The sequence below is a fragment of the Hyperolius riggenbachi genome, chromosome 2 (assembly GCF_040937935.1).
Source record: "Hyperolius riggenbachi isolate aHypRig1 chromosome 2, aHypRig1.pri, whole genome shotgun sequence".
In the NCBI taxonomy this organism is placed as follows: domain Eukaryota; kingdom Metazoa; phylum Chordata; class Amphibia; order Anura; family Hyperoliidae; genus Hyperolius; species Hyperolius riggenbachi.
The window spans coordinates 569,215,755-569,235,852 of record NC_090647.1 but is presented as its reverse complement, the minus strand read 5'-3'; the positions used below and the strand labels follow the sequence as shown (position 1 = coordinate 569,235,852).

The following is a 20,098-nucleotide window of genomic DNA, read 5'->3' as shown; positions in this document are numbered from 1 at the left end:
CCTCATCCCCTCCCACCCCCAGCCATCTCCTCCCACAACTAACCATGCCCTCCCACCCATCTTCTCATCCCCAGCCACCTTCTCGTCCCCTCCCACGACTAACCATGCCCTCCCACCCATCTTCTCATCCCCTCCCACCCCCAGACACCTCCTCGTCACCTCCCACACTCAGCCGCTCCCCCTCATACCCTCCCATGCCTAGCTGCGCCCTCCTACGCCTAGCCATCTCCTCGTCCCCTCCCACGCCTAACCATGCCCTCCCACCCATCTCCTCATCCCCTCCCACGCCCAGCCATCTACTCGTCCCCTCCCACGCCTAACCATGCCCTCCCACCCATCTCATCCCCTCCCACACCCAGCCATCTCCTCATCCCCTCCCACGCCTAACCATGCCCTCCCACCCATCTCCTCGTCCCCTCCCACGCCCAGCCATCTCCTCATCCCCTCCCACGCCTAACCATGCCCTCCCACCCATCTCCTCGTCCCCTCCTATGCCCAGGAACAGAGAAGTGAAGGAACAGAGAACTAAGGAAGGACAAACTTCATAAATGAAGCTCCACCATCTATGGACTGATTACAAAAGTACGACTTGCAATAGAAACACCAATTACTGAGGACCTGAACTCAGAACCTCCTCTCTGCTCTAAAGGTTATCATGCTGTTCTGTTTTAAACAAAAAACTTTTGTTACAGCTGATACAAATCCAGCAATAAATCTGCACTTTCTACTTTATACTTTAATGAAAGCAGGCGTATGGTTAACATTCTGTGCTTTCAAATGAGCTTATCTGCTGTGGCAGCCAGCTGACACAGGGGAGAGGTCAAATGACAACTTGTGATTAGTCACAAATGAGGGGGAATTAGACAGGCTAAACTCTCTAAATACATACAGGGTGCATTTCTGTGTCTTCCTTCTATCCTGTGCAAGCGTTCAGCTCCACATTAAAGGACCACTCACACATCACTGACAGTTTAGACAGCTCATGGCCGCTCACACAAGCACAGAGGGTGGAGCCGTTCTGTATCCAGCTATGTAGTGGCATGCAACAGGCCAGCCGGGGTGAGTATAGCGGTCAGGTGGTGTTACCAGGACATGCAAAGTCTAGGCGGCACCAGTCAGGCTGCACTAAGCAGGCGGCACCAGTCAGGCTGCACTAAGCAGGCGGCACCAGTCAGGCTGCACCAAGCAGGCAGTGTGTGTTGGAGCAGATTATGCAGACCTCACAGCCTGCATCAGAATTAGAATAACCTCTCCTGTCAGAGAAGCTGACTTTATGTTCTGGTAACACTCACCACCTGACTGCTATACTCACCACGGCTGGCCTTTTGTTGCACGCTGCTGCGTAACTGGATACATGAGCTAGGCAGCTCCATTACATACGTGTTGTGTGCGTAGCTGCGATCTATCATTGGTGATATCGCTGTGCTCCATCACATGACCCAAGCCTTATGTTTTTGCAATTCTTCTGTAGTCCAAATAAAAAAAAAAACCTCCGCTGTGTGATGCCCTTTTCTGTGCAAGTTTCACTTTATACAAGTCAATGGAAACAGGTAAAAAAAAAAAATCTTCATGTACATTCATTTTATTAGTAGGAACAGGTGGGAAATATGAGTAAAAATCCACACAAACAACGCTGGTAAATAAAAAAATGAAAAATTGCACAGTGCAGAATTGGAGCAGTGGGAAAAAGCCTGCAGAGCTTGCATTGGACAAGTGAGATCACTGCCTTAAAAGGAGAACTCAAAAAATCAATTGTTTATTTTTCTCTGGTAAACAAGTAATACGGATGCTAACCAGGTAATCCAAAAGTTATCATCCCTATTCCTTTTCTTGTTGATAAATGATCCTTTGTGTGAAACAAATAAGAGTCAGGTAGACTGGGGAATGAAGTTGCAGGGCATGCTGGGTTGTCTTTTGCTTCTGTACTTCCCAGCAGACTTACCTAATGCAGCCTGATTGGCTGAAGCCTCTTTCCCTCCTGTTTTCCCCTCCCACACCTCTGCTCCTCTCTGATTGGCCAATATTTCTCACGCTGAGACAATGCACTTTCTATAGTGAAGAGCGGCAAATCGGGCAGAGGAGAGTAAGGGAGGAAATGACATCAGAACTGGCTTTAAAATGGCCACACGCAAGAGAAAATCCTTAGCATTTCCCTTTTTTTTACTGTAGAAAAATTGCTAAATTCAAAACATGGACAGTGCAATACATGTTATGTAGAGCAAGTATTTATCTACTTAAATAGGTTTTTTTTCTAAAATAGTATGGCTGACAGCTCCTCTAAACAATACCAGTTGCCTGACAACCCTGCTGATCTATTTGGCTGCAGTAGTGTCTGAAACAGCTGAAACAAGCATGCAGCTAATCCAGTCATCTCATGTGCATGCTTGTTCAGGGGCTATGGATATATGTCTTAGAGGCAGAGGATCAGCAGGACAGCCAGGCAACTGGTATTGCTTAAAGAGACACTGAAGCGAAAAAAAAAAAAGATGATTTAATGATTTGTATGTGTAGTACAGCTAAGAAATAAAACATTAAGATCAGATACATCAGTCTAATTGTTTCCAGTACAGGAAGAGTTAAGAAACTCCAGTTATCTCTACAAAAAATCCATTAAGTTCTAGGACTTTCAAAGTCGTGGAGAGGGCTGTCTTCTGACTTTTATTATCTCAACTGTTCCTGAACTATTTACTTTTTCTCTGCCAGAGGAGAGATCATTAGTGCACAGACTGCTCTGAAAGACTCATTTTGAATGCTGAGTGTTGTGTAATCTGCACATATTATAGAATGATGCAATGTTAGAAAAAACACTATATACCTGAAAATAAAAATATGAGAATATTTTCTTTGCTGCTAATCTTCTAGTAATTATTCATAGTACACAACCAATTCATTATATCATATATTTTTTTCGCTTCAGTGTCTAAGTACCAGACACGATTGGAAATAAAAAAAATAGATGTATTCATTCCAATAGTGTATTCATTCCAATGTCTGGTTTCCTTTAAAAGGAAATAAATATGGCAGCATCCATAGCCATCTTGCTCTAGGCCTGGTTCATACTTCCATCCTTCTCACCATACAACCCAGTCTCCTACTCCATTCCAGGATGTATACCCTTCTCCTGTTCTTTATATCCAACACAGTAGAGCCCACAGAGAGGCGGTATATAGACAGACACTTTTCCCCCTTCATTTTCACTGCTCTCAGCAGCACCACCTAGTGTCAGCAACAGACCATACACCTCAGACATCTAATAAGAAGCACAGGCAGCAGATCAGATACCTCTTCAAACCCGCCTTTATTTGTAAAAATGCAGAATATATATTATATATAAAACATCTCTCCAGACGTGCTCCTTTACAAAAACCAAACCAGAGAAGGCACAATGAGAACTGTGTATAGGACGCACACAGACGCCTCTGCGCCCCGCGCCAGGATGCATGTCTTCCACGGGAACAGGCAGACAGGAGGTGCACGCAGGGGAACAAGTGGCTGCAGGCAGACGGAGGGACGGGAGTGACAATGTGAAATGCTGGGACAAACCGCAAGTTTAATAATACGTCTCTTTCTCCACCCAGCCTGCAAGAGAAGAGAGAGGGCATTAATGAGCGTATATACATACTGCAGACAGGGGGGCAGTACTGAGAGCACACACTGCAGACAGGGGGGCAGTACTGAGAGCACACACTGCAGACAGGGGGGCAGTACTGAGAGCACACACTGCAGACAGGGGGGCAGTACTGAGAGCACACACTGCAGACAGGGGGGCAGTACTGAGAGCACACACTGCAGACAGGGGGGCAGTACTGAGAGCACACACTGCAGACAGGGGGGCAGTACTGAGAGCACACACTGCAGACAGGGGGGCAGTACTGAGAGCACACACTGCAGACAGGGGGGCAGTACTGAGAGCACACACTGCAGACAGGGGGGCAGTACTGAGAGCACACACTGCAGACAGGGGGGCAGTACTGAGAGCACACACTGCAGACAGGGGGGCAGTACTGAGAGCACACACTGCAGACAGGGGGGCAGTACTGAGAGCACACACTGCAGACAGGGGGGCAGTACTGAGAGCACACACTGCAGACAGGGGGCAGTACTGAGAGCACACACTGCAGACAGGGGGGCAGTACTGAGAGCACACACTGCAGACAGGGGGGCAGTACTGAGAGCACACACTGCAGACAGGGGGGCAGTACTGAGAGCACACACTGCAGACAGGGGGGCAGTACTGAGAGCACACACTGCAGACAGGGGGGCAGTACTGAGAGCACACACTGCAGACAGGGGGGCAGTACTGAGAGCACACACTGCAGACAGGGGGCAGTACTGAGAGCACACACTGCAGACAGGGGGACAGCACTGAGAGCACACACTGCAGACAGGGGGCAGTACTGAGAGCACACACTGCAGACAGGAAGGGGGCAGCACTGAGAGCACACACTGCAGACAGGGGGCAGTACTGAGAGCACACACTGCAGACAGGGGGCAGTACTGAGAGCACACACTGCAGACAGGGGGCAGTACTGAGAGCACACACTGCAGACAGGGGGCAGTACTGAGAGCACACACTGCAGACAGGGGGCAGTACTGAGAGCACACACTGCAGACAGGGGGGCAGTACTGAGAGCACACACTGCAGACAGGGGGGCAGTACTGAGAGCACACACTGCAGACAGGGGGGGCAGTACTGAGAGCACACACTGCAGACAGGGGGGCAGTACTGAGAGCACACACTGCAGACAGGGGGGCAGTACTGAGAGCACACACTGCAGACAGGGGGGCAGTACTGAGAGCACACACTGCAGACAGGGGGGCAGTACTGAGAGCACACACTGCAGACAGGGGGGCAGTACTGAGAGCACACACTGCAGACAGGGGGGCAGTACTGAGAGCACACACTGCAGACAGGGGGGCAGTACTGAGAGCACACACTGCAGACAGGGGGGCAGTACTGAGAGCACACACTGCAGACAGGGGGGCAGTACTGAGAGCACACACTGCAGACAGGGGGGCAGTACTGAGAGCACACACTGCAGACAGGGGGGCAGTACTGAGAGCACACACTGCAGACAGGGGGCAGTACTGAGAGCACACACTGCAGACAGGGGGCAGTACTGAGAGCACACACTGCAGACAGGGGGGCAGTACTGAGAGCACACACTGCAGACAGGGGGGCAGTACTGAGAGCACACACTGCAGACAGGGGGGCAGTACTGAGAGCACACACTGCAGACAGGGGGGCAGTACTGAGAGCACACACTGCAGACAGGGGGGCAGTACTGAGAGCACACACTGCAGACAGGGGGGCAGTACTGAGAGCACACACTGCAGACAGGGGGCAGTACTGAGAGCACACACTGCAGACAGGGGGACAGCACTGAGAGCACACACTGCAGACAGGGGGCAGTACTGAGAGCACACACTGCAGACAGGAAGGGGGCAGCACTGAGAGCACACACTGCAGACAGGGGGCAGTACTGAGAGCACACACTGCAGACAGGGGGCAGTACTGAGAGCACACACTGCAGACAGGGGGCAGTACTGAGAGCACACACTGCAGACAGGGGGCAGTACTGAGAGCACACACTGCAGACAGGGGGCAGTACTGAGAGCACACACTGCAGACAGGGGGGCAGTACTGAGAGCACACACTGCAGACAGGGGGGCAGTACTGAGAGCACACACTGCAGACAGGGGGGCAGTACTGAGAGCACACACTGCAGACAGGGGGGGCAGTACTGAGAGCACACACTGCAGACAGGGGGGCAGTACTGAGAGCACACACTGCAGACAGGGGGGCAGTACTGAGAGCACACACTGCAGACAGGGGGACAGCACTGAGAGCACACACTGCAGACAGGGGGACAGCACTGAGAGCACACACTGCAGACAGGGGGACAGCACTGAGAGCACACACTGCAGACAGGGGGGCAGTACTGAGAGCACACACTGCAGACAGGGGGGCAGTACTGAGAGCACACACTGCAGACAGGGGGACAGCACTGAGTGCAGACAGGAAGGGGGCAGCACTGAGAGCACACACTGCAGACAGGAAGGGGGCAGCACTGAGAGCACACACTGCAGACAGGGGGCAGTACTGAGAGCACACACTGCAGACAGGGGGCAGTACTGAGAGCACACACTGCAGACAGGGGGCAGTACTGAGAGCACACACTGCAGACAGGGGGCAGTACTGAGAGCACACACTGCAGACAGGGGCAGTACTGAGAGCACACACTGCAGACAGGGGGGCAGTACTGAGAGCACACACTGCAGACAGGGGGGCAGTACTGAGAGCACACACTGCAGACAGGGGGACAGCACTGAGAGCACACACTGCAGACAGGGGGACAGCACTGAGAGCACACACTGCAGACAGGGGGACAGCACTGAGAGCACACACTGCAGACAGGGGGGCAGTACTGAGAGCACACACTGCAGACAGGGGGACAGCACTGAGAGCACACACTGCAGACAGGGGGCAGTACTGAGAGCACACACTGCAGACAGGAAGGGGGCAGCACTGAGAGCACACACTGCAGACAGGGGGCAGTACTGAGAGCACACACTGCAGACAGGGGGCAGTACTGAGAGCACACACTGCAGACAGGGGGCAGTACTGAGAGCACACACTGCAGACAGGGGGCAGTACTGAGAGCACACACTGCAGACAGGGGGCAGTACTGAGAGCACACACTGCAGACAGGGGGCAGTACTGAGAGCACACACTGCAGACAGGGGGCAGTACTGAGAGCACACACTGCAGACAGGGGGACAGCACTGAGAGCACACACTGCAGACAGGGGGACAGCACTGAGAGCAGACACTGCAGACAGGGGGACAGCACTGAGAGCACACACTGCAGACAGGGGGTAGTACTGAGAGCACACACTGCAGACAGGGGGCAGTACTGAGAGCACACACTGCAGACAGGAAGGGGGCAGCACTGAGAGCACACACTGCAGACAGGAAGGGGGCAGCACTGAGAGCACACACTGCAGACAGGGGGCAGTACTGAGAGCACACACTGCAGACAGGGGGGCAGTACTGAGAGCACACACTGCAGACAGAAAGGGGGCAGCACTGAGAGCACACACTGCAGACAGGAAGGGGGCAGCACTGAGACCACACATACTGCAGACAGGGGGCAGCACTGAGCCATAAGCTACACACCTGGCAGAACTGGGATAGAGGACTTAAAGAGAGTCTGAAGCGAGAATAGATCTCGCTTCAGACCTCATAGCTAGCAGGGGCATGCGTGCCCCTGCTAAAACGCCGCTATAGCGCGGCTTAACGGGGGTCCCTGTCCCCCCAAACCCCCTCCGAGCAGCGGGGGAGCGCTTCCTGGTTGGGGCAGGGCTAACCGCCACAGCCCTGCCCCATGCGCGTCTGTCAGACGCGTACCTCCGCCTCTCCCCCGCCCCTCTCAGTCTTCCTTCACTGAGAGGGGCGGGGGAGAGGCGGCGATGCGCGTCTGATAGACGCGACTGGAGGCAGGGCTGCAGCCGTTAGCCCTGCCTCCAGGAAGCTCAGCTCCAGCGACCTTTTTCCGACCCAGGTTTGCGGGGGTGGGTTGGGGGTGAAGGGACCCCCGTTAAGCCGCGGGATAGCGGCGTTTTAGCAGGGGCACACGTGCCCCTGCTATATATAAGACCTGAAGCGAGATTTAGTCTCGCTTCAGTGTCTCTTTAAGTGCTGCCCCCTGTGTTGACAATCCTATAATTTCAGTTCCCAATGCACAGTGCTTAGGGGTAATCTTCGACTCCTTATTCCTCACATTCACTCCCTAACCAGCTCCTGTCATCTCCAACTCAAAAACATCTCTCGCATCCGACCTTTTCTCACTCAGGACACAACTACATTGTTACTACATGCTATTATAACTCGTCTGGACTACTGTAACATTCATCTCTGTGGACCACCAACTAACAGACTGGCCCCGCTCCAATCTGTACTGAACTCGGCTGGTTGTCGAGATACCAACCCAACTGCAATCTCAGATCTGCACAGGAGCTTTTTTTATCCTCTGGAATTACCTCCTCCTATTCACGTATATGTTACGGCCAGAACCCGCAGTGTGGCTACTTCAAGTTCTGGCCAGGCAATGTGCGAAGTGGCCACAGCGCAGCGGCCAATGTGAGAAATGTAATGTTTACGCCGGCTCGCTGCGGCCAAATTGATGACAACGTGCTTAAATTTAATGAAATATAGCCGGCGGCAATGTAATAGATGAAGCCGCCGCCTTTCGCACTGCCTCTCCCTGATCCCCCCTCCCTCCCTCCTCTCCCCGCCTCCCATACAATACGTAGCAGCCGGCGGGGACATGCAGCCGGAGAGTCGTTCGTCGCAGCAGGGGAATCCTGCCGTTCCTGCAGAGCGGGTGCTGGCAGAAGCAATGTCTGCAGCCTCCCCGCTCTGCTGCCCCTGCCGCGACGAACGACTCTCCGGCTGCATGTCCCCGCTGGCTGCTACGTATTGTATGGGAGGCGGGGAGAGGAGGGAGGGAGGGGGGGGGGGTATCGGGGAGAGGCAGTGTGCGAAAGCCGGCGGCTTCAACTATTACATTGCCGCCGGCTATATTTCATTAAATTAAGCAAGTTTGTCATCAATTTGGCCGCAGCGAGATCGGCGTAAACATTACATTTCTAACATTGCCCGCTGCGCTGCGGCCACTTCGTATATTGGCCGGCCAGAACCCGAAGTGGCCGGCCAGAACTAGAAGTGGCCACACTGCGGGTTCTGGCCGTAACATATACAAGACTTCTCACATTAATCACCCCTCCTCTGGAATCCCCTGCTAAAACATGAGTACCTCTAACCTTTCAAATCTTTAAACGCTCCCTCAAAACTCTGACAAGCTTATGCTCTTATCAATGACAAAGGATCGAGGTCGGCACTCCACTGGCGATATAAACTTGCGTTTATTGGAAAAGTTGCAAACACTGTGTCTGCAACTTTTCCAATAAACGCAAGTTTATATCGCCAGTGGAGTGCCGACCTCGATCCTTTGTCATTGTGAACATATTGGTGGAGTGGTGAGCCACTGAGTGTCTGAGCACCGGCGGACCAGGTGTGTGAGGCCTGGGTGGGTGAGGACCCCAGCATCCTGACTGTTTGCTTACGCTCTTATCACCTTAGGCCATACTATTTGACCTTTGGCCAATTTGCACTCCATACCAAGAGCTAGTGGGTCTTTTAGAACATTGTACACTAACCCACCTTGTCTCTCGTCCCCCCCCCACCCCCCTCCCTTTAGATTGTAAGCTTGCAAGGGCAGTGCTCTCACCCTTTTGTTATACATTTTATTCATTGTTACTTTTGTCACTGTAATTACTATATCAACCAATTCTGCATTATGTACACACACTAAGGAGCACTGGGAAGACAGCAGACGCACACAGACACGGGGCAACACTAGTCAAGGACAGACAGACAGACGCACACAGACAGAGGGAAGACAGCACAGACGCACAGATACGGGGCAACACTAGGACAGAGCACGGGCACACACACACACTAAGGAGCACTGGGAAGACAGCAGACGCACACAGACACGGGGCAACACTAGGACAGGACAGACAGACACGCACACAGACAGAGGGAAGACAGCAGACGCACACAGACACGGGGCAACACTAGGACAGGACAGACAGACACGCACACAGACAGAGGGAAGACAGCACAGACGCACAGATACGGGGCAACACTAGGACAGGACAGACAGACAGAGACACGCACACAGACAGAGGGAAGACAGCACAGACGCACAGATACGGGGCAACACTAGGACAGAGCACGGACTTACCACCAGGGCTGCGCCTAATTATCAGCTTACGAACTTCATCGTATATAAAGATGAGCAGGGAGTACGGGAAGGCACAGAACCACCACGTCGGCCTGAAGATAGAAAGTTTAGTCATTTCACATCCTCAGAAACAAGGAGCAGGAATCCTAGAAGCATCGCTAGAGTTGGCTTTAACAAGGAACTTATCCAATCACAGTTACTTTTGGGGATTTCATGGAATTGTGGCTTTGCAGTCTCTGCCCTCAGATTCCGTGTATCCCTCAGACTGGTGCGTCCCTCCCTACAAGCTGATGTATGGCTGGGGAGAGTCAGTGTAAGCAGAGTATCTCTCAGTCTGGTGCCCCTCCCTACAAGCTGATGTATGGCTGGGGACAGTCAGTGTAAGCAGAGTATCCCTCAGACTGGTGCGCTCCTCCCTACAAGCTGATGTATGGCTGGGACAGTCAGTGTAAGCAGAGTATCCCTCAGACTGGTGCGCTCCTCCCTACAAGCTGATGTATGGCTGGGACAGTCAGTGTAAGCAGCGTATCCCTCAGACTGGTGTGCTCCTCCCTACAAGCTGATGTATGGCTGGGGACAGTCAGTGTAAGCAGCGTATCCCTCAGACTGGTGCCCCCCTCCTTACAAGCTGATGTATGGCTGGGACAGTCAGTGTAAGCAGAGTATCCCTCAGACTGGTGCGCTCCTCCCTACAAGCTGATGTATGGGCTGGGGAGAGTCAGTGTAAGGAGAGTATCCCTCAGACTGGTGCGCTCCTCCCTACAAGCTGATGTATGGCTGGGGACAGTCAGTGTAAGCAGAGTATCCCTCAGTCTGGTGCCCCTCCCTACAAGCTGATGTATGGCTGGGACAGTCAGTGTAAGCAGCGTATCCCTCAGTCTGGTGCCCCTCCCTACAAGCTGATGTATGGCTGGGACAGTCAGTGTAAGCAGCGTATCCCTCAGTCTGGTGCCCCTCCCTACAAGCTGATGTATGGCTGGGGACAGTCAGTGTAAGCAGAGTATCCCTCAGACTGGTGCGCTCCTCCCTACAAGCTGATGTATGGCTGGGACAGTCAGTGTAAGCAGAGTATCCCTCAGTCTGGTGCCCCTCCCTACAAGCTGATGTATGGCTGGGGACAGTCAGTGTAAGCAGAGTATCCCTCAGACTGGTGCACTCCTCCCTACAAGCTGATGTATGGCTGGGACAGTCAGTGTAAGCAGAGTATCACTCAGACTGGTGCGCTCCTCCCTACAAGCTGATGTATGGCTGGGACAGTCAGTGTAAGCAGAGTATCCCTCAGACTGGTGTGCTCCTCCCTACAAGCTGATGTATGGGCTGGGACAGTCAGTGTAAGCAGAGTATCCCTCAGACTGGTGTGCTCCTCCCTACAAGCTGATGTATGGCTGTGGGGAGTCAGGGTAAGCAGAGTATCCCTCAGACTGGTGCGCTCCTCCCTACAAGCTGATGTATGGCTGGGGACAGTCAGTGTAAGCAGAGTATCCCTCAGACTGGTGCGCTCCTCCCTACAAGCTGATGTATGGCTGGGGACAGTCAGTGTAAGCAGAGTATCCCTCAGACTGGTGCTCCTCCCTACAAGCTGATGTATGGCTGGGGACAGTCAGTGTAAGCAGAGTATCCCTCAGACTGGTGCGCCCCTCCCTACAAGCTGATGTATGGCTGGGAGAGTCAGTGTAAGCAGAGTATCCCTCAGACTGGTGCGCTCCTCCCTACAAGCTGATGTATGGCTGGGACAGTCAGTGTAAGCAGAGTATCCCTCAGACTGGTGCGCTCCTCCCTACAAGCTGATGTATGGCTGGGACAGTCAGTGTAAGCAGAGTATCCCTCAGACTGGTGCTCCTCCCTACAAGCTGATGTATGGCTGGGACAGTCAGTGTAAGCAGAGTATCCCTCAGACTGGTGCACCCCTCCCTACAAGCTGATGTATGGCTGGGGACAGTCAGTGTAAGCAGAGTATCCCTCAGACTGGTGCTCCTCCCTACAAGCTGATGTATGGCTGGGACAGTCAGGGTAAGCAGAGTATCCCTCAGACTGGTGCGCTCCTCCCTACAAGCTGATGTATGGGCTGGGACAGTCAGTGTAAGCAGAGTATCCCTCAGACTGGTGCGCCCCTCCCTACAAGCTGATGTATGGCTGGGACAGTCAGTGTAAGCAGAGTATCCCTCAGACTGGTGCGCCCCTCCCTACAAGCTGATGTATGGCTGGGGCAGTCAGTATAAGCAGAGTATCCCTCAGACTGGTGCTCCTCCCTACAAGCTGATGTATGGCTGGGACAGTCAGTGTAAGCAGAGTATCCCTCAGACTGGTGCGCCCCTCCCTACTAGCTGATGTATGGCTGGGACAGTCGGGGTAAGCAGAGTATCCCTCAGACTGGTGCGCCCCTCCCTACAAGCTGATGTATGGCTGGGACAGTCAGTGTAAGCAGAGTATCCCTCAGACTGGTGCCCCTCCCTACAAGCTGATGTATGGGCTGGGGACAGTCAGTGTAAGCAGAGTATCCCTCAGACTGGTGCTCCTCCCTACAAGCTGATGTATGGCTGGGGACAGTCAGTGTAAGCAGAGTATCCCTCAGACTGATGCTCCTCCCTACAAGCTGATGTATGGCTGGGGCAGTCAGTATAAGCAGAGTATCCCTCAGACTGGTGCTCCTCCCTACAAGCTGATGTATGGCTGGGACAGTCAGTGTAAGCAGAGTATCCCTCAGACTGGTGCGCTCCTCCCTACAAGCTGATGTATGGCTGGGGACAGTCAGTGTAAGCAGAGTATCCCTCAGACTGGTGCGCTCCTCCCTACAAGCTGATGTATGGCTGGGGAGAGTCAGTGTAAGCAGAGTATCCCTCAGACTGGTGCTCCTCCCTACAAGCTGATGTATGGCTGGGACAGTCAGTGTAAGCAGAGTATCCCTCAGACTGGTGCGCTCCTCCCTACAAGCTGATGTATGGCTGGGACAGTCAGTGTAAGCAGAGTATCCCTCAGACTGGTGCGCCCCTCCCTACAAGCTGATGTATGGGCTGGGACAGTCAGTGTAAGCAGCGTATCCCTCAGACTGGTGCTCCTCCCTACAAGCTGATGTATGGCTGGGACAGTCAGTGTAAGCAGAGTATCCCTCAGACTGGTGCCCCCCTCCCTACAAGCTGATGTATGGCTGGGACAGTCAGTGTAAGCAGAGTATCCCTCAGACTGGTGCGCTCCTCCCTACAAGCTGATGTATGGCTGGGCAGTCAGTGTAAGCAGAGTATCCCTCAGACTGGTGCCCCTCCCTACAAGCTGATGTATGGCTGGGACAGTCAGTATAAGCAGAGTATCCCTCAGACTGGTGCCCCTCCCTACAAGCTGATGTATGGCTGGGCAGTCAGTATAAGCAGAGTATCCCTCAGACTGGTGCTCCTCCCTACAAGCTGATGTATGGCTGGGACAGTCAGTATAAGCAGAGTATCCCTCAGACTGGTGCTCCTCCCTACAAGCTGATGTATGGCTGGGACAGTCAGTATAAGCAGAGTATCCCTCAGAATGGTGCTCCTCCCTACAAGCTGATGTATGGCTGGGGACAGTCAGTGTAAGCAGAGTATCCCTCAGACTGGTGCGCTCCTCCCTACAAGCTGATGTATGGCTGGGGAGAGTCAGTGTAAGCAGAGTATCCCTCAGACTGGTGCCCCTCCCTACAAGCTGATGTATGGCTGGGGACAGTCAGTGTAAGCAGAGTATCCCTCAGACTGGTGCCCCTCCCTACAAGCTGATGTATGGCTGGGACAGTCAGTGTAAGCAGAGTATCCCTCAGACTGGTGCTCCTCCCTACAAGCTGATGTATGGCTGGGGACAGTCAGTGTAAGCAGAGTATCCCTCAGACTGGTGCGCTCCTCCCTACAAGCTGATGTATGGCTGGGACAGTCAGTGTAAGCAGAGTATCCCTCAGACTGGTGCGCTCCTCCCTACAAGCTGATGTATGGCTGGGGAGAGTCAGTGTAAGCAGAGTATCCCTCAGACTGGTGCTCCTCCCTACAAGCTGATGTATGGCTGGGGACAGTCAGGGTAAGCAGAGTATCCCTCAGACTAGTGCTCCTCCCTACAAGCTGATGTATGGCTGGGGCAGTCAGTGTAAGCAGAGTATCCCTCAGACTGGTGCGCTCCTCCCTACAAGCTGATGTATGGCTGGGGAGAGTCAGGGTAAGCAGAGTATCCCTCAGACTAGTGCTCCTCCCTACAAGCTGATGTATGGCTGGGACAGTCAGTGTAAGCAGAGTATCCCCCAGACTGGTGTGCTCCTCCCTACAAGCTGATGTATGGGCTGGGGAGAGTCAGTGTAAGCAGAGTATCCCTCAGACTGGTGCTCCTCCCTACAAGCTGATGTATGGCTGGGGACAGTCAGTGTAAGCAGAGTATCCCTCAGACTGGTGCGCCCCTCCCTACAAGCTGATGTATGGGCTGGGGACAGTCAGTGTAAGCAGAGTATCCCTCAGACTGGTGCGCCCCTCCCTACAAGCTGATGTATGGGCTGGGGAGAGTCAGTGTAAGCAGAGTATCCCTCAGACTGGTGCTCCTCCCTACAAGCTGATGTATGGCTGGGACAGTCAGTGTAAGCAGAGTATCCCTCAGACTGGTGCTCCTCCCTACAAGCTGATGTATGGCTGGGGACAGTCAGGGTAAGCAGAGTATCCCTCAGACTGGTGCTCCTCCCTACAAGCTGATGTATGGCTGGGACAGTCAGTGTAAGCAGAGTATCCCTCAGACTGGTGCGCTCCTCCCTACAAGCTGATGTATGGCTGGGACAGTCAGTGTAAGCAGAGTATCCCTCAGACTGGTGCGCTCCTCCCTACAAGCTGATGTATGGCTGGGGACAGTCAGGGTAAGCAGAGTATCCCTCAGTCTGGTGCGCTCCTCCCTACAAGCTGATGTATGGCTGGGGACAGTCAGTGTAAGCAGAGTATCCCTCAGACTGGTGCCCCTCCCTACAAGCTGATGTATGGCTGGGACAGTCAGGGTAAGCAGAGTATCCCTCAGACTGGTGCGCCCCTCCCTACAAGCTGATGTATGGGCTGGAGAGAGTCAGGGTAAGCAGAGTATCCCTCAGACTGGTGCGCTCCTCCCTACAAGCTGATGTATGGCTGGGACAGTCAGTGTAAGCAGAGTATCCCTCAGACTGGTGCACTCCTCCCTACAAGCTGATGTATGGCTGGGACAGTCAGTGTAAGCAGAGTATCCCTCAGACTGGTCCTCCTCCCTACAAGCTGATGCATCCATCAGGGCAGAGTCAGTGTAAGCCTGACTAGCAGAGCGCTCCTCCAGGCAGAATACTCACTTCAGAGGGTACATGCGCAGAGCTACATCCATTCCAGGGCAGTATGACAGGAAGGCCGCCAGTGCAGTCTCCTCAAACAAGCCGAAGATGAGGATCTTGTTCCTGGACAGAGGAGGAGGACACAGCAGGTTACACACATGGATGAGGCAGTCGGGATAGAAGAGACAACGTTATCCCGATCCCCTCTACTCACTTCATTCCCTGCTGGAAGACGGAGTTCCTTCTGGTCTTACAGATGATCAAGTCAGCCCACTGTACAACCACAATACTGACAAAGAAAGACGTGTGACACGTGAACTCCACAATCTTCCTCTGCTCGTAGGTCTGCAAGACACGGATACAGATCAATGTCACAGTGCCCACCCTGATCCCTCCCACACACCCCAGTGTGACCCGCACCCACTGCTGCCCGCTGAGGCTGGGATCCCATCTGTAGGCAGACCAGGGAGAGGGGACAGTGCAGTGTGACCCTCCCCCACTGCTGACCAGGTGCAGCCAGGGGAAGGGGACAGTGCAGTGTGACCCACCCCCACTGCTGCCTGCTGAGGCTGGGATCCCATCTGTAGGCAGACCACGTACGGCCAGCGGGAGGGGACAGTGCAGTGTGACCTCTCCTCCACTGCTGCCTGCTGAGGCTGGGATCCCATCTGTAGGCAGACCACGTACGGCCAGCGGGAGGGGACAGTGCAGTGTGACCTCTCCTCCACTGCTGCCTGCTGAGGCTGGGATCCCATCTGTAGGCAGACCACATACGGCCAGCGGAAGGGGACAGTGCGGTATCCCCTCTGATGGTTTGGCACAGATGTGCTACCCTCGTAGGCTATATTGGAAATGCATCTGTCTGCCCGAGATTTGCACAGACTGCACAGAAGGTTCCACAGATCCGTTGCAGGGCGACTAGTATTTATAAAATAGGAGCTGCTCACTAACACTGCCTAAATCATACATCGAATGGAACCGCCCCACTCCAGCCACTACACACCAGCTAAAGCTTCATGTGTAAGCTCATCCTACCACATACTACTAAACCCCCGCACGGCACCTTGGTGCTCCTCCAACCCCTGCACAGCACCTTGCTGCCCCGCCTCCCCACCAACCCCTGCACAGCACCTTGGTGCTCCTCCTACCCTCCAACCCCTGCACAGCACCTTGGTGCTCCTCCAACCCCTGCACAGCACCCTCCTGCCAACCATTCCATCTAAACATCAGGACTGCCTTTTGTTTCCTTCTTCTCCCCCCCTTCATAGCATATCAGTGGTGACCACTAATCCCCACCCAACCATTACACAGCGCCAGTTCCCAATCGCCTCCGATTAGCCACCCCACTCACAGCACACGGTGCCCCACTATCCAATCGTTCACTCACCCACTGCTGTCCGTAGCTGTCCTCCACATCATTCATCCATCGGTCATCCCAGTTCACTCGGATTCCCAGCAGTGTGCTGGGCAAGAAGCCGTTCTCAGCCAGAATGACAAAGTAGGTGAAGAATCCGCCCAGGGCTTGGATCATACCTGACAGATGAGAGGTGAGAGTGAGGTCACGGCAAAGGTCAGAGGTGAGAGTGAGGTCACAGCAAAGGTCAGAGGTATGGAGAGAAAGGGGACCACCAAGGAGGAGGCGGGACTCACCAATCTGCCCATAGGCCATACTGATCAGCCTCTCGTTCACCAGCTTGTCTGTCTTGGGGTTCCTGGGCTGCCTCTTCATGATGTCACTTTCTGCTTGTTCATAGGCCAGGGAGATGGCGGGGACCTGCAGGGAGGACAGACGTTAGGGGCACACAGCCTTGCCAAAGAACCCACTCACCTCTCAGAGACCCTCTACCACCTTCCACAGACCCCATCACCTTCTAGAGACCCACCACCTCCCAGACCCCATAACCTCCTAGAGACCCACCACCTTCCACAAACAACACCTCCCAGACACCCCATCATCTCCCAGACACCCCACCATCTTCCAGAGACCCCATCACTTCCTAGAGACCCCATCACTTCCTAGAGACCCCAAACCACCTTCCACAAACATACCGCCTACCAGCAGCACTTACCATGTCTGTACCCAGATCGATACACAGGATGGTGACGGTGCCCAGGGGCAGGGGAATGTTGGCAATGATGAAAATGAGGAAGGGAGTGATTTCTGGGATGTTACTGGTCAGTGTGTATGCAATGGACTTCTTCAGGTTATCAAAGATCAGACGCCCTATAAGACGAGAGAATGTCGGTCACATGACAAGACAACAGAACAGTCACCAGCAGTAAGTGCCAGAGGATCGCCACTCACCTTCCTCTACACCGGTGACGATGGAGGCAAAGTTATCATCCAGCAGAATCATGTCGGCTGCCTGTTTGGAGACATCAGAGCCAGCGATACCCATGGCAATACCAATATCGGCTTTCTTCAGAGCAGGAGAGTCGTTCACACCATCACCAGTCACTGCCACAATAGCACCCTACAAGATAAAGGCATGGGACAGATCAATGTCAGGCCAGCAGAGAGCGCCACACCTAACTCCGGCAAATTCATATCATGCCAAAGACACCAGCTGGGCTGTAACATTGAGGGATTCATCATGGTAAGCTGCAGGAGGTCCTTATCCAAGGAGCCATCTAACGGGGGTCAGGAAGACGGTCCCCCACCATGCATGATGCCAAGATGGGAAGGATATCTCCCCCCCCTATGCATAATGCCAGGATGGGAAGGTTAGCCCCACCATGTATGCCAAGAGAGAAGGTCCCCCGTCAAGTGTAAGGCCAGGTAAGGTCCCACCCAAATAAACCGTGTATAGGGTAAGCCTGGGAGAGGGCCCCACCGTGTATAGGGTAAGTAAAGGAAGAACCTCGCAGTCCATGTACAGCACAGATGTCAAACTCCAAGCCTGAAGGCCAAATGCAGCTCACGTCACCATTATATGACCCGTAAACACTTCAAACATGCATTTGTCAAAAAAAAAACAACACTTTAGCGATGTAATTGTGAGCTGAGACAACCCTTATTGGTCTGTTACCATCCCACTTTGTTCACCGTTAACACTGAAGATCCAGTAGAGCAGGGGTGCCCAATGCGTCGATCGCGATCTACCAGTAGATCGCGAAGGACTGCTGGGTAGATCGCGGTCGGATGTTTTAAAATAGTCCGCAGGACGCTGTCAGTGCAGCGCAGGCGTACTATCTAATTGTGCTGCTCTGCGCAGAACACCACGTGGCCAGGCAGAGGAGGGAAGAGAGAGGCCTGGCAAATGAGAGCCAGTGTCTGTGGCTCCTCCCCTCCAGACTCCACAGAGGGATCAGCGGGGCAAAGTGAATGCCGAGACAACTTTCTGCACGAAGCTCCAGGAGGGGATGAAGGGAGACTAGGCAGGCTGTTAGAAGTGGAGAGCTGCCTGCAGAGTGCAGAGAAGGGTGAGCGAGTGGACACACAGATCGGCCAGCAGCTGCAGACCAGCGGGGGTGAGATGTCTGAGTGTCATTAGGCTTCATTAACACAAATATGTCAGCTCAAATACAGAGAGCTGTTTGCAGGAGGTCCTTGGACTGCTTTCTTTGATCGTCTAATTTACAAGTTAATAGTTCAGAGTTCTGTTTGCATTGTTGACTGGGTTAATGAGGAGTTAATAATGGATCCTCTTTGATAAGGATCTCTGATAAGGTATTGTAAATAGTTCAAAAGATTCCAAATACAACATACTAGCTAGCATGTAAGTTGAAGCCCTGTCTATACTTATTTGTATTTTTGGGCATACGAGGACAGTTTCAATCCTATCTCCACTTGATTATACATTAAATACACTAAGAATTGTAATCAATATTCTACAATTAGCTTTATAGAAATCAGAGGGATTAGGGGATTCTGCAGCCGCAATCTTTTTTTCGGGGGGGGGGGGATTGGTGGTTGGTAGATCTCTCGGGCTCGGTAATTGTCAAAGTAGCTCGCGAGCCGAAAAAGTGTGGGCACCCCTGCAGTAGAGTGTCTGTTATCCGGCACTGAGGGGGATTGGCTGATGCCAAAAGTTGTGCGCTGTTTGCTTGCTTGCGACTCAAAAAATAGGCCTAGCTAATACAGTGCTACTGTATACTGGCTGGGGAACCCATGTAACCAGTCTAAGCACAACAGAGCCCACAAACCGCCTAACGCTGGGTGCAGTGTGGGGTGGATTTGTGTTGTCAGGCGGAAGGACAGGTAACAAGTCTCGGGAGACAGCAGGCAGTGAGAGGTGGATTTGTGTTGCCAGTCAGGAGGAAGGACAGGTGACAATGCTCTGGCTTCTCAGCGATGAGAGGACATCCCGGTTGGTGAGGGGGGGGGGGGGGGGGGCAGTGTGAGATGGATTTGTGTTGCCAGTCAGGAGAATGCCAGGTGACAATTCTCTGGCTTCTCACTGATGAGGACATTCTGGTGGAGGGGGACAGTGTGAGGTGTATTTGTGTTGTCAGGCGGAAGGACAGGTGACAAGTCTCAGACAGAAGGCAGTGTGAGGTGGATTTGGGTTATCCGAGTCAGGAGAATGCCGGGTGACAGTTCTCTGGCTTCTCACGGATGAGAGGACATTCCGGTGGATGGGAAGGGGGGGGGGGGCAGTGTGAGGTGGATTTGGGTTATCCGAGTCAGGAGAATGCCAGGTGACAGTTCTCTGGCTTCTCACGGATGAGAGGACATTCCGGTGGATGGGAAGGGGGGGGGGGGGGGCAGTGTGAGGTGGATTTGGGTTATCCGAGTCAGGAGAATGCCAGGTGACAGTTCTCTGGCTTCTCACGGATGAGAGGACATTCCGGTGGATGGGAAGGGGGGGGGGGGGGGGCAGTGTGAGGTGGATTTGGGTTATCCGAGTCAGGAGAATGCCAGGTGACAGTTCTCTGGCTTCTCACGGATGAGAGGACATTCCGGTGGATGGGAAGGGGGGGGGGGGCAGTGTGAGGTGGATTTGGGTTATCCGAGTCAGGAGAATGCCAGGTGACAGTTCTCTGGCTTCTCACGGATGAGAGGACATTCC

At 53.4% G+C, this 20,098-nt stretch overlaps 1 protein-coding gene across 1 annotated transcript in view; it reads right to left on the bottom strand.

The window, feature by feature from the left end:
• Positions 1-3,279: 3,279 nt before the first annotated feature.
• Positions 3,280-20,098, bottom strand: part of ATP1A1 (ATPase Na+/K+ transporting subunit alpha 1) — an 83,490-nt gene continuing 66,671 nt past the window's right edge. The window contains exons 16-23 of the mRNA XM_068271009.1: positions 17,392-17,560; positions 17,156-17,310; positions 16,737-16,860; positions 16,474-16,619; positions 15,301-15,431; positions 15,108-15,209; positions 9,812-9,903; positions 3,280-3,579 (exon numbers count right to left, since the gene is read on the bottom strand). Coding sequence (XP_068127110.1) covers positions 3,551-3,579; positions 9,812-9,903; positions 15,108-15,209; positions 15,301-15,431; positions 16,474-16,619; positions 16,737-16,860; positions 17,156-17,310; positions 17,392-17,560 — 948 coding nt within the window. The 3' untranslated portion in view covers positions 3,280-3,550. The remainder of the gene's footprint in view (positions 3,580-9,811; positions 9,904-15,107; positions 15,210-15,300; positions 15,432-16,473; positions 16,620-16,736; positions 16,861-17,155; positions 17,311-17,391; positions 17,561-20,098) is intronic.